General features: G+C 40.1%; 1 protein-coding gene across 4 annotated transcripts in view; it reads right to left on the reverse strand.

Moving 5' to 3' along the window:
• gabrg2 (gamma-aminobutyric acid type A receptor subunit gamma2) overlaps positions 1 to 14,555 on the reverse strand; it is a 47,205-nt gene that overhangs the window by 20,965 nt on the left and 11,685 nt on the right. For all 4 annotated transcript variants that reach the window (XM_029447828.1, XM_029447826.1, XM_029447825.1 and 1 more), the window contains exons 3-6: positions 13,086 to 13,153; positions 9,685 to 9,905; positions 8,019 to 8,101; positions 6,093 to 6,230 (exon numbers count right to left, since the gene is read on the reverse strand). In XM_029447828.1, the coding sequence (XP_029303688.1) occupies positions 6,093 to 6,230; positions 8,019 to 8,101; positions 9,685 to 9,905; positions 13,086 to 13,153 (510 nt within the window). The remainder of the gene's footprint in view (positions 1 to 6,092; positions 6,231 to 8,018; positions 8,102 to 9,684; positions 9,906 to 13,085; positions 13,154 to 14,555) is intronic.

The following is a 14,555-nucleotide window of genomic DNA, read 5'->3' on the forward strand; positions in this document are numbered from 1 at the left end:
TCCGTTCCATCAATCAAGCACCTGCACGAATAGTGTATTAATGCAACGCTGTTGTTGGACATAAATTGGTGGCCATAGATGTTTTTGTTAGTAAATTCAAGTCACTACATTCATTACGCAGTGAATATATTACTTTGCAAGTCACTCTTTAATTCAGAGTCAAAGCTAGGAAACCCATTACTAATGTTCTAAGTATTTTCTTGCAAAAAAGTTTATATAATGTTGCTCATATACCGAAATAACATTTATATAAGTCCCAAAAATGCAGCCTCAGGTCCAGTAAATCCCCACATTTTGCCGAAAGCCTCGCATCCTGACACACTTGACCTCCATAAACTGGCCACATGTATTCTGTTCTTTAATTTCCCTTTGCAGAGAACCAACAAAGTGCCACAACTACCGTCCCTCTCCCTTCTGTAATCCCCCTGTATGATTTGTGCGCTCCTCCTCTTCCCCTGCGTCCTCGTCTCTCTGTCCTTGTCTGCACTGTGATGTTCATCCCTGAACTCCTGCCTGACAGATGGGAGATAACACAGCTCCCAGCATTCAGTGTAACTCCAGTCACTGAGGTGTTAACTTTGAGGGTAACTTAACAGCAATGTTAGCTGTGTACCTAGTGTTTTTGACTGTCCTACCTTCAAAATCCTCTGCGTCTCTTTTAGCTTCTCTCTATTCTGTCCACTGGCGTCCTTTCAAGGGTCGTTGCTTGTCATAAGCAGCAATGAATGTTTTGTTATTGGCTTGAGATTGCATGCAAATGTGTGTGTGTGTGTGTCTGTTTTTGTAAATGCAGGTATAAACTTCCAGGCAGTACAGGCGGTTCTGATATGAAGTGACATGTTGAGAGACCAAGCCCTTGGACACTGGCTGAGGGAGGGAAGAGAAACAAAATAAAAACAGACATCGCCTTTTTAAAAAGCTACAACACAACTGGATAGGAGCAGGAGACGTGATGTGACGGACCCCTGACATTACAATATCACTCGTTCCTTCTTTAATCATGCATCACCTTTTATTAAAAAATAAGATATGCAGAGTATATGAGCATGGATACATTATTGCTGGGGAATAGTCCTGTGAAGAGTTGAGCCTGGGAGAGACCGACTTGTCTCATAGAATGAGAGGAAATCTCCTCCTCTGACTATTTGCTACAGTCTTCATTGTCTGGATCCGGCCAATTCACCTGCCTGCCTGTCTGCTCAGCTTACCATTAAGTGTCCCTCTCTTGCCTCACGTGACCCATTTCCACTCAGTTTAACTGATGGTGATTCAGCGAAGTGCTTGAACTGGAATACTGTGAAAAAGGTACATTTTTAAAGAATAACTGTAACTAACTAAAAAACCATCCTGGCCGGTCAAAGACCCAGAACCCTTCAGCTGGCAGCGAATCAGTGATTTGCTAGTGGACAACGCAGTATGGTACACACCAGCAGATGCTGCAATGATAGCTTGTCAGTCTCCCTACTTACTACTCTATAGTGTACAGGCTCCCGCTACCAACACTACTCCAGTCAAGATGAGAAAATGCTGCAGTTGACACACAGCAGTATTCAAGCTTCCCTCTAGGTCAACAACAACGACATGGATTACGGTGATTGTCCTATTTGTTAGCTGCCCGTACTTTGTACTAGAAACAGACCAGTGGTGGTGGAAGAAGTTGAAATACTAATTTTTGTATGCTACCTTTCATGCAAAAATGCCGCCCTATTTGCTTCACACAACACGGTTAAAATGATGGAACATAGCAATCATTGTGTGTCGATACATTTACATTTTATGCATATTTGTCTTTGGAATACCAGAAGACGAAATAACAAATAACATTTAAAAGCCAAATGCATTAGTGTCAATATGCATTTAGTTTGAAAACTCAGTAATGGAGTATTATTACAATGTAAAAAGGTTACCGCTAATGCATAATATAACATATTATGGATTATTTCTATATTTCCAGCACACCTTTCAGGAGCGCTACCCACTGCATGGCGAGTGCTTGCGATGACTGGGTGATTATAAGGCCCTAACTGAGTGCTTTTTGAGACAGATGTTGCGTTCATGAATCTTGAAGCAGGTCAGACACCCAAACTGACTGCAAAATGAGACAAGAGGTCTCTCAGCCACAGCCAAGGTTCTCTGCTCTGACAAGAGAGCAGATGGCTGTTTGTGGAAATAACAAACCAGATCAGAGAGAGCGAGAGTCAGAGGACGCTCCACTACAGCCCATCCTCCTACACAGATTGCCTGTACATGTTTTTACCAGAATTTCTTTTTTGATTTAAACGGAAAGAAACTTTACAAGCATGTTCTTTCAAATCTTTTTTTAATCAACTTGTACCACTGCTTGTTCAAGCATTTGGTCTTGCTACGCACATATACTGTACACACTTACAAGCTGTCCCCGCGTGTGTAGTGTGTGTGTGTGTTAGCATTACGTTGCAGTGACACTCTGTTGAACTGAGGCGAAGTACAGAACGACTGGGTGAGTTCAGTTATTCCCATGGCTACTTTGCGTGCGAGGGCATGCAAGCGTATTTCTGTGTATGTTTGATAGAGCTTGGTTTGTTACTGAAAAGTGAGCATTTCACTCAGACGGCAAATATGATTCTGTGTATCTCATATGACTATTTAACTATGTTAACATATTAACTACATTGCCAAGGCCAATACATTGCTGTTATCTATCTTTAAGTATGTATCAAAACTTGTACCGTAATCAAACATTTCTAAGCTGATGGTTCATGGTGCACTGAGTTACCTAACAGGGGTAGCAGCTATTACACCCTCAGCAAACACTCCAAACACAATATTAATCTCCAACTTTACTGTTCATCATATGGGAGCATTGTTCATGAGTTTTAAAGCTACCTCATTTAAAGTGAGATGAACATTCATGTACGTACACACAGTACAGCTTTTTAAAAAGATCACAACAAACTTCACCTGCATTACCGAAAAGAAACATTCAATACTGTATACACTAGTTCTTTCACTTTACTACTTGCCTGTTTAGCTACAATATGTGCGTCTCGAAAGACATTCTGGGCTTTTATTGTGAAAAGGAAGCAGTATGCAGGAGTTGGGATCAAGTCATAGCTGTGCAAGTCACAAGACAGACAAGTCCCAAGTCCTAAACAAGTCATAGTGTGCTCGTCACCAATTTCAACCTGCATGTTTTGCACACTGCAAATCTTTTTTTGTTGACCAGTGAATAGTTTTTGTGCGTAAACAAAATATTTTTTGGTATATATTTTTCCAACTGGCGCTCAGTAATGTAACGCAATGTATGTTCGTGGTGCTTTCCTGCGACTTCATTGGACGCTGTCGGATGGTTAAAGCAAACTGGTTCTGGGATTTTAAGTGTTGACTTGCTGGAAAAGAATAGCATTAACTTTAGTTGATTCGGGAAATGAAGGGAAATTAATAGATGTTTACTTTTTAAATACTTTTTCATCTTTTCACTTGCAAGTAATTCCAAGTGAAAAGGCTCAAGTCCAAGTGAAGTCACGACGCATTAGTGTTAAAGTCCAGGAGGATTTGCAAGTTTTTTGTTTTTTTTCCGTTGAGTCGAGTCTAAAGTTATCAAATTTGAGTCCACGCCTCTGCAGTGTACTAAATGACGAGACATGCTGAGCTGCAAATGATAGCAAGAATAATGAACCTACCGCCACATGAATATTAATAGGGAAACATATATATATACGCTTTTTAATCACTTCTAAAGTTGCAAATTTAATCGAATAAATAATGAAGTGGTTGTATTTCTTTCCCATCTATTTAACAGTTCTTGAGGGGATGTTTTACGTGCACATATAATATAATAGACCCTTATTTTTCTATTTTTCATCGTCAGTTCTTCTGGATAATGCAGTTGATCTAATGCAAATAAACTCTTTATTTTATTCACACCACAGACGAGCTCAAAGAATACGTATAATTCCTTGCAGAACATTACATATATTACTTACCGACTGCTCATGAATATAAACATAAACAAACAAGCATATGCATGAAAACACAGTGGCCCTCCTCTAAAACATTAACACTGTCTGGGGATAGCAGCTGTTTTTCCTCAAGCAAACATTACTGTTCCTGCATCATTCTGAATGGAATCCAGCCAGTACAGCGTAAACATGCTGTTTAAAATACTGTATGATTGAAGCACATTCAGTCTGTACAGTATGTTTGTCTGTTGGTCTGTCTGTCTGTTGGTCTGTCTGTCTGTCTGTCTGTTGGTTTGTTGGTATGTCTGTCTGTTGGTCTGTCTGTCTATTGGTCTGTCTGTTGGTCTGTCTGCCTGCCTGTCTGTTGGTCTGTCTGTATGTTGGTCTGTCTGTCTGTCTGTCTGTCTGTCTGTCTGCCTGTCTGTATGTATGTCTGTCTGTCTGTCGGTCTGTTGGTCTGTTGGTCTGTATGTTGGTCTGTCTGTCTGTTGGTCTGTCTGTTTGTATGTCTGTCTGTCTGTTGGTCTGTCTGTCTGTCTGTTGGTTTGTTGGTCTGTCTGTTGGTCTGTCTGTCTATTGGTCTGTCTATTGGCCTGTCTGTATGTCTGTTGGTATGTCTGTCTATTGGTCTGTCTGCCTGCCTGTCTGTTGGTCTGTCTGTATGTTGGTCTGTTGGTATGTCTGTCTGTCTGTCTGTTGGTCTGTCTGTCTGTTGATACGTCTGTCGGTCTGTCTGCCTGTCTATCTGTCTGTCTATTGGTCTGTCTGTCGTTGGTCTGTCTGTCTATGGTCTGTCTATTGGCCTGTCTTATGCTGTTGGTATGTCTGTCCTATTGTAGGTCTTTGCCTGCCCTGTCTGTTGGTCTGTCTGTATGTTGGTCTGTGGTATGTCTGTCTGTCTGTCTGTTGGTCTGTCTGTCTGTTGATAAGTCTGTCGGTCTGGTCTGCTGTCTATCTGTCTGTCTATGGTCTGTCTGTCTGTTGGTCGTCTGTCTGTATGTGCGTCTGTCTGCCTGTCTGTCTGTCTGTTGATCTGTCTGTCTGTCGGTCTGTCTGTCTGCCTGCCTGTCTGTTGGTCTGTTGGTATGTCTGTCTGTCTGTTGTTGGTCTGTCTGTCTGTCTGTTGGTGTATAGTTCTGCCAACTGACATCTTCAATGTATCTGCGTTATGATTCCACACTTACACTATTTGTATTTGGTTAAAACTAAGACTTGCAATTATTACTTTAAAATCACTCTGCTGTGAGCATCTGCACTGGAGGATTTTGAAGTAGTTTTTCAAACTAAATTTCAAACTAATAGTAGTTACACACATTCAAAATTGCCATTCCAAAATAAGAACATTTGAACCATGAGGCCCATTATTTAATGAGAAGCCACAGAGAGGGATATGAGGGAATTGGAGGAAAGTTAGTCACGACAAGCCACAGAAAAACTTTGTGTGCATGTGGTATGGACCGAAAATGCACAAGAAGGAAAAACTTAAAAGTGCATTCACTGAGTGAATGAACAGAACGCCATCTTTGATGTATTGTTCTTGCAATACATCCCACTCTGCCTGCAGCATCTCTCTGTCCATCCCACAGGGGAAGTGATATACCGTATGCAAGGAGGTAGCCCTTATGTATTTTACTTCAGGCACTGTGAACACAAAAGTGGAGAAAAACATTCCGAATCCCTTTTTTCTCTAAAAGTTAATGTTGTAACCTCTAGCAACAGATACGAAACAGACCCGTCTACAGCTCAGCAGCTATTGCTTACAGAATTAGAAGAAGAAAGGGACATTGTGAGAGTCGGAAAAGAGAAATGTATGTGTTCGGAGTCACTGGCATGCATGGTTAAGCTTGATAATAATAATACCTCTCATATTTTCATATATGAAATTGCACCATATCATCACATTAAGGTGACGCTGCCGTCACGCTCCTGACTCCATCAGATTAAATATATCATGCCCAACATGCATGTCGTGCAGCGGCCGTGGAATCCCTATTCCGCTGCAGCAATGATCAAGAAATCACTTCTGTCACGCACATTTCTGTCCAATGACACAAGCGGGGCGTCACTGGCAAAGACCATGTATATTCAGTCAGCCTTTACTGAATGAGTAAGACAGGAGCTTGTTTAAAAATTAATAGATTGTTTTCTTACCTGAGACAGTCCTGACAATCTCAGAGGTGTTCCTCAGGCCCACGAAGGAGAACTGGTAGAGCCTCCAGGAGCGAATGTCCCCAACCTCCACTGAGCTCCTCTTCCACTTGTACACGATCTCCTCCCTGGGGTAGCCATCTTGAACAGTAAAAGAACACAGTTACACGGGGCTCTGTTAAAACAAGGAGAGGAGGAAAGTTTGGTGCAAAAACGACACAATGTTTTCCAAAGACTAACACTCATCCCTTTTAAGAAATATCTTAAGGCTTCACTCCTTAGATAAGCGCGCTGCAGCTATATAAAACAACTAAAAGTAATCCATACACTCCAAGTCAGCTAGCTTGCAAATAAACTGTTTCAGGAAAGAACTATTATATGACAGACTCCTGACAACATATGCGGTTCATCGGTGGGTCTGTCTACGACTTGGATCCCAGTCATTTTATTACGTCAACAGGATGTTCTCTGGTTTGTGTGAATCACAATAACACTCTTGTCTCAGGCCGATTCATTTAGAAGATGCAGATGCATTATCGAATCATATTTGTTAGTATTGAATGCATGTCTGGTATCCACATGTTTAATAAAAAGGCGCAGTTAAGCTTATTTTAAGTTTAAGTATCCTGCGTATGGTCCATTGTTGTCTTCAGTCTGGTGGTGAGACGTGTGAAGCCGATCTTGAATAATGCACATAACAATTCCTCAGTTCAAACATTAAATGGCTTTATTACTAAAGTGCTCTCAGACATCCGGTAATCAGACCTGAAGGATCTGCCCATTTGCCACATTACATCCAGGCAGGCGGGCATTCTGCTCCTTCACTTGCAATGCATCCAGGACAAATGATTGATTCAGTGTTCTTTTGGGAAGATAGAAGAACAATGGAGCTCCTGGAGCTCAATGTCAATATGAATTCATCTTGAATACATGGTGTTGTTAATGTCGAAACAGTTGCTGCGATTAAGATATTAAAATGTTAAGCAAACTGAACTAATATAGTGTATCAGGTGAATCCATAAAGCATTCTCCGAAACCACTACAGAAGAGGTTGCACTAGAGAAAAAGCTACAATGCTTTGTTGCTTTGTGGCACAAGTTGAGAAAATATGCCGCGTGACAAATTGCTGCAAACTGCTCCGCCTGCTACGTCTGAGATTGAGCTCATGTACTGTACATCAAGCAATTTCCAAAAGTTCTGAAAACATCCATGGCTTTCATCAAATTTAAATGAATGTTTCTGTTCCATTTTTAGGCCTGCTACCCCCTCGCTTTCTCTTTCTTGTTGCTCTGGAGCTATTTAGGAAGCATTCTCTCTGGAGAATATCCCATGGTGCATCTCTCTGTAGATCCATAGAGGCCTCATTAGCATAACTTACCCCCATCCGCGCCTCACACGAAGGGACTGACTCATTTGGACTCGTGTCACTTTTTGAAATGCTGTTCAGAACGGTATTGACAAAGTGCAGGAAAATCAATCAGTACTTAGCCTTTGGTCCAGTCTGTAATAAGACATCTATTATTAAATCCCTTTGCTGAATGTTAGTATATACTATGGATGAATGGAATAGTTTAACCAATGTCCTTTTTAAACATCTTATAATGTAACACGTTATATTTTTCATCATCTTTAACAGAGCTCTTTGAAGACTGAGATAGTCAGCTGGTAAAGAGAGCAAGACATTCTGCACATTCATGCATTTCCTACGTGCATAAGTCTATTCGACCTAAATACACATGTGACTCATGTGATTGTTTTTCTGGTGGTCTGTAAGAAATGTTGAGCTTGAATTCCTTGATTTGGCTTGTTGCACAAGTATTCCTTTAATGATGTCACTGTTGCTCGTTCATGGCCACAGCGTGTGTGTGTGTTTGAGATGAAACGGGGAAGAGGTAAAACAGTAGGGGATCAGCATATGGCCAAACTTACAGCTTGAAAACTCCAGGGGACATGAATGCTCATCCATTGGGAAGTTGTTCAGTTTAAGCTGGCACTCGGCGTCGATGGTCAACCTGCAGAGACACGAGATTTGCATCCACTGACTATAGAACAATATACATGTGTACATTCACATTTTAAATTACAGTAGCATAATAACAGTTTACATTTAAGAGGGTGTTGTAAAAGTCAGAATTAATCCACTACCCTTATCAGTTTTAACACAAGGAATTATTAATTAGAATTTCACAAAACTAAATTGATGTTTTTCACAGCAACACACACGTCTCTTCTTTTTCACACTTGAGGGAGTTTGAAGGCAACGTCATTAAACTTCCTCTTAATGAGAGAATGACCTTAAATGACTTTACCCATCCATTAACTTGCTATTGTCATGTATCATTGTCCTCCCAATCACAGCGGTCATCCTAATTAACCAGTGGTTAAATTGTGAGTTCCTTAACAAATTAATGAAGTGGAGGGGTAGTGTTCTGCATAGCAGAACATCCATCACGGCTTGATTGAGTCCAGAATAGTTCACTTTCTCTCTCATTATCACTGATGATATATTGTGCCGTAAGTATAAACGTCCGCTGTATTTATCATGGCATGCAAAACATGATAATAAGCGCAATTAATTTTCCCCTTCAATGTATCTCTTCCTATCACGTTTTACACCTTTCACAAGTTTGTTGTTCGTCACACAGGTTTTACACTCACAGACACTAAGTAGTCTTTTATTAGGCAAATATTTATTTCAAATTAGGCAAGAATGGACTATTAGACAATATTTACAATATTTATAACAATATTTATAATTAGTGTCATTTTGATTATTAAAAACTAATATTCCCAAGGATTCAGAAGTGTAGGAAAAATGACAGTTTAAAAATGTAAATGTTGCCTCTATGATGTAAGAGTGACTAAACACATCAGTAGAGGTGATGCAGTTCCAGTGTTTCCTTGTCACTAACAACTTCCTGCCTCATTCAGTAGGATAGATTACCTTCACTCTAATTATTGTCAAATTGAAAATGTTCAAATTGCCCAGGGTCATATTCAGTATAATCAGTACCATAAATCATTTATGTAGAGGCCGTAAATGGTTGGGTACTTCAGAATACTTACACGCATTGCTTGTGTTGGACTGTAGGAAGAGCAGGGAGTACCTTAGTCGCAACAAATTGATAATAATCCATATAAAAAATGAAATGCTGTACGGTGATTATTACTTCTTAGTCTTACTTGTGTTGAGTCGAGACTAGTTACCATGTGTTTTCACTGTTATCTATCGTTGTCTGATTTATTCAGCTGGGAGCAATGGAATTAATTGTTTATGTAAATAGATTTTGAACAACAACAAAAAAAAGCTATGGTTCCAACACAGGGACATATGCTCTTTTCCCACAACATCTCAAATCAAAAGGACTTTTGGATGTTTTGCTTTGGACACACAAACATGGATGCAAAATGGATAATGAGAACTGACAATTTAAGCATTCAATGTGATAAAACGGGAGTGATAAGTGGTAAATTAGATCATTCTGCCACCACATTCCATAATGAAACTGTGTGTCACATACGAATGAGGAATACCCAAATCACTTTTCTTTTTCTGTTTACTAATATCTCATCTCCGGCAGCCCTGACGTTTTACCTGAGGGTGTAGAGTATCCGACCATCGTTCCAGATTCGAAGCATGCGATTGGGCGTGGTGATCCAGTGGGCGTCGGCCTTCTTAGAGTTGCGGAAAAAAGTGTCCGGGATCCAGATCTTCCCGACCATGTTGCTGTTGAGACGCAGAACCTTCATCGAGCTGTTGAATTTTAACCTCCTGTCATACCAGGTCTGAGCAAAAAAGATGTCGATGGTGTATTCCTGATGACAGATAAAACACAGTTTTACCCGGATTGTTATGTTTCACTTCAGTTCAGAAGTTGAATATGCTTTATGTAACACACTCGATAAAAGTCTCCGTTTGTCAGGAAATCCTTGCAAACGGTTTGCAACCAGTGCTGTCAACAATATGTGGCTTTTTACTGTGAGATGCAATGAGATCAAATAGAAATGTGGGCTGCAAAAAGCACTGCTCTGTTTCCTCTGGCTGAGGGGAACTTTTCTATGCCAGTGGAAACCTAACGCTGGAACACATTTGCATGCACTCAGACAAGATGGTTTCTATTCAGGCCAAGAAGTCCTTTTGTCCGTACTAAAGAGTTCTGCTGAAAAAGACCATCTTGACGCCCTCAACCTGAAAATTAAATGTTCAACCAGGCAATTAATAATTCCCTTTGTTTGGCTCAAGTATTATCTAACCTCATAACCTGCTGCCTTGGTAGCACTTTGTCCTGAGCTTGACACAATCTTCTGTCTTCTATTCAACCCCTGTGAGAGCTGTGTTAGAACATACATATGAGGGATGAAAAGCGGGATGGGCAGAGTTAAAGAGCTTAGAGCTAAGGTGTGATGTGGTCTAATGTGAGAGGGAAAGGAGACACGGTGAGAGGGAGTTATCGGTCTCTTATTTATTTTTGTTATTTGGAATGGTTGAGCCCTTAGGTTCAAAGTAAAGTACAGCAGTAGAGAGAAACAATCTGGGGATTTGTGTGCAAGAGGGCATCGAGGCATTAACTTCCTGACAAAGCTCAGCGCAACAATAAAGCCTAAATTCATGCCAAAGAGTACTAAACGAGATTTGAAAAACAACATTTTCACCAGGCAACATTCCCATCCTTTCAACATCCTTTTTTTTCCACAAAGGACAGGCAGACAGTTCAAATCCAATGATGAGAAAAAGATTGAATGCCTTAGGATCGTCATCTGGGCCCTGCTGAGTGGGATGAACATCATTTTTTTTTTCTTTCCTTTAACCTATATATACTCTGGGATCTATCACAGAGCCACACTTCTTTCATAAAGCTGCACGCATCCAAGAACAGCTAAGAACTCCAAGCTCTAGTGGCTACAAAGCATCAATTTATCATTCTTCTTCTTCTTCTTCTTCTTCTTCTTCTTCTTCTTCTTCTTCTTCTTCTTCTTCTTCTTCTTCTTCTTCAAATCTCTCCCTCTCTTTCTCTCTCTTAGTCTGTCCCTTCCCTTCCCCCAATCTAACATAAATTGCAACTTTGCCATATTTCAAAGATTACTTGCGTAATTAAAAATGATGTTCATGCTTAGATGCTCTTTAGAGAATCTACCTACCGCACCACATTTGTCATGTCACAGTGTGAACGCACCGGCCCAACCACACTGATTACATATGAATGCGAAGCCATCAGTCATCGTTTCATGTCAGCGTGATGCCCTCGTCACACACACACACACACACACACACACACACACACACGCATCCACGCAGACTCCCTAATGTGAGCGCAAACACATTTTCTAACTGATCCCATCAATGCTTCTCTTCCAACTTCACTGTGACTGCCGTTATTGAGAGTGGGTGTTTTAGCTAAGACTAAGTGAAATGGAACGCCACCACCATGTAGAGCAGACTGCTCTGCAGAATTACAATAGAAGTGGGTTCTCAGCGGGGATGTGCCACAGAAAACAATGACACATAAAACAACGCTGATGTGGGATTTGCAAAAGAGACTCTCGTTTTCGAATCCTTCTTTCTCTCAAAATGAACATTTCTACTCTCCACCATCAGATTTTCCTTTTGGTGTTCGCTGCACAATGACAGCTATACGTTCTGTTATTACGCCTCAGTTTTCAAATATGGAAATAATGAGTTACTGTGCATTGTTACAACATTACCAATGGTAATAAAAGACAACATGGAGAAGGTTCTTGCTATCTGTATTTGATGGCTGGAATTCAGCATGTCCAACACTTTTTAAACGTAGAACTGTTACTTTTATTAATAGGAATGTACTGATATGTTTATTGGAATCTGCTTCCGTACAAAAAAGCAGTTCTCCCACTCGTATTGGCTCAAACTGATCATTGTTGTAAGAGATATGTAACAAAGAGACAGACTTGGCTTTGCTGGCATACAATAATAAAGTGTGTTAAAGAAAACATGATTTTACCATCTTTATTCTATTGCTACTTTAAGAGTTGTACTATATACACTATGTGGGGGTAGGTAGGTCAGGAGGTAGAGTGGTTGTCCACCAGTCGAATGGTTGGTGGTTCGATACCTGCGGTCAACATGGCAAGATACAAGAACCCCACGGCCCCCCCTCTAACTCTGATATTGGCGCATGTACTTGTTCATATCAACGTTAACCTATACATCACCTAATTGCAAGCTTATACAATTGATTTCATATAGATTAATAGAATATAAATCAATGAAAAAAACTTTTTCATTTAAAAAATGCTCATAGAAAATAATAGTATTGCAGTTGTTGAACACAAATAGATTCAGTACAACCAGCACACAATTTGAATGTGTCACTCTAAACATAACAACAGACGGACGTGATCAAAACCTTGTCTTCAAACCAGAAAATCACAAACTGGTATTTTATTTGAACACACAAAGAGCTTGAACAGGTGACACCTCAGATTGTCGCTGATGCAATTCTTGGCAACAACAGAGTGCAAACATCTTGGGATTTGCCAACTCACAGAGCCATTTGCAAATATTCTGCTTTGAGATCTGGCCTGTGTGTTGAGCAACACAATTGATCAACTGTTTATCGGTATGTCTAACTCAAAATAAAAAGGTGTTTAATGCAACGCAGAGCACATTTTACCCCTTGTGGTGCAAAAGCCAGTGCAGTAGTTAAGTAGCTGATTGACACCTCCATTGTGTTGCAACACTGCAAGGGCAGTGGGCTAGCAAAGTGATTAGGTGGACCAAGCAATCCACCACGACAGCGAGCATCTGCCCTGCTGAAGTGTGCTTGAGCAAGACACTGAAACACTGCCAGCTCCAGAGAAGAGAGTTACTCTCTGGATCATTATACGCTCAGCTCCCTGAGGACGGAGGCCGGCCGGATACACATTGTTCAAAAACAAATATTCTCCTTTAGGTATACATGCAGGCTGATTATTGATAACAACAATGACACATTAGCACCACATTTCACAATTACTCACCATATTGATGGCATTTACTGGACCGATGCTGTTGACAAACATGTCTGTGTGGATCACCGTCGGTTTGACTGCAAAGAAGCACAGGGAAATCACATTTTAGAGATGAGCAATGACTTATCGTGCGCTTGCACAACACGTTTCAGAAGGTTGTTTATCAGCTTTGTCTATCATCATCATCATAATCATTAAAAAGAACTGGGAAATAATATCCCTATTGTGAATGTGTGAATACGAAGCAGCTGGAAGACATCACCGCTCAGCTAGGTTGTAGTGGTATGTCATGTTTAGTATCTAATACACACCTAATAGACAGGTGCAGATGATGAAATCATGCAAAAGAAAGTTTTGAGTTATTGCAAACTGTCTGCGCTGAGTTTAGTGAATGTTTCGTCATGGACCTTTATTATTATTGGAACTTTATACTTTATAGCCACGGGTTAAAACAACCAATTGAATAAACTTATAGTCTAATGTTTTATAACTTATCAGGCCAATATTTCAAAGCTCTCTTAAAGAAGTCCTATATTTTATACAATCTTTAATGCTGCCACTTTAAACTCATTTACATGCTTTTATTAAAGCAGCTATTTTATCTAACTATTAGCCTTTTCCACTTTTACTATTTTAATCTGCTATTTAATACTATTAATGCTATTTCACATTTACATCAACATTGTGATTATTGTACTGTAAATGCTCTGTATAATGTTGTACACATTTTTAGGTTTTGCTGTGAAGCACTTTGGGCTGCAATTATAAAAATATGAAAGGTGCTATACAAATAAAGCTTATTATTATTATTATTATCATAGAAGAATCTTGAGACTTGATCTACAAATGTGTCTCCTTTCAGGTATTTATTTCAATAAATTATTGATAACTGTCTCAGGTGTTTGATTTTGTAATTGGTTGTTGCAGCCTGCAGCTACAGTGTAAAGAAGTGGGAGATTTTCATATTGTTTTATCATTTCCGGCCTGATTCATGTAAGGTCCACTGCAAAAGCTAATGCCATTGGGTTCACTCGAGCATATCCTGAAATGAAATTGTCCCACTTTACTTTACCAACACTGTATTACACTATCTTTGTATTACATCAGCTGATGAAATAGAAACCCTTGTTCCTTTGTCTGCGAGGAGACTACATCGGAGCCTACAGGGCCGACTTCATCTTCTAAAAAGGCTTCCTGCCAATGTCAAAGAACCACATGCTTTGGCTGTATTTACGGCAAAAACTCCTGTCCCATTTAACCACAATGCCTTTATGCCCTCAGCAACATCCCATCCATCCCATGTCTACCCTTCTACGCCTCAGGCCTGCGAGCTACTCTTGATAGTCAATCAGTCACTGTCTTTTCTCACAGACCTGCTACAGAGATGCACGTTTAGGTTAGAAGTGCCCTGAAATTTTTTTCCCCAATAGAATATGCCGCATAACTTTAAAGCAGCAGCTGAGTGAGATGGACAGACAG

The sequence above is a fragment of the Cottoperca gobio genome, chromosome 14 (genome assembly GCF_900634415.1).
Source record: "Cottoperca gobio chromosome 14, fCotGob3.1, whole genome shotgun sequence".
Lineage (NCBI taxonomy): Eukaryota > Metazoa > Chordata > Actinopteri > Perciformes > Bovichtidae > Cottoperca > Cottoperca gobio.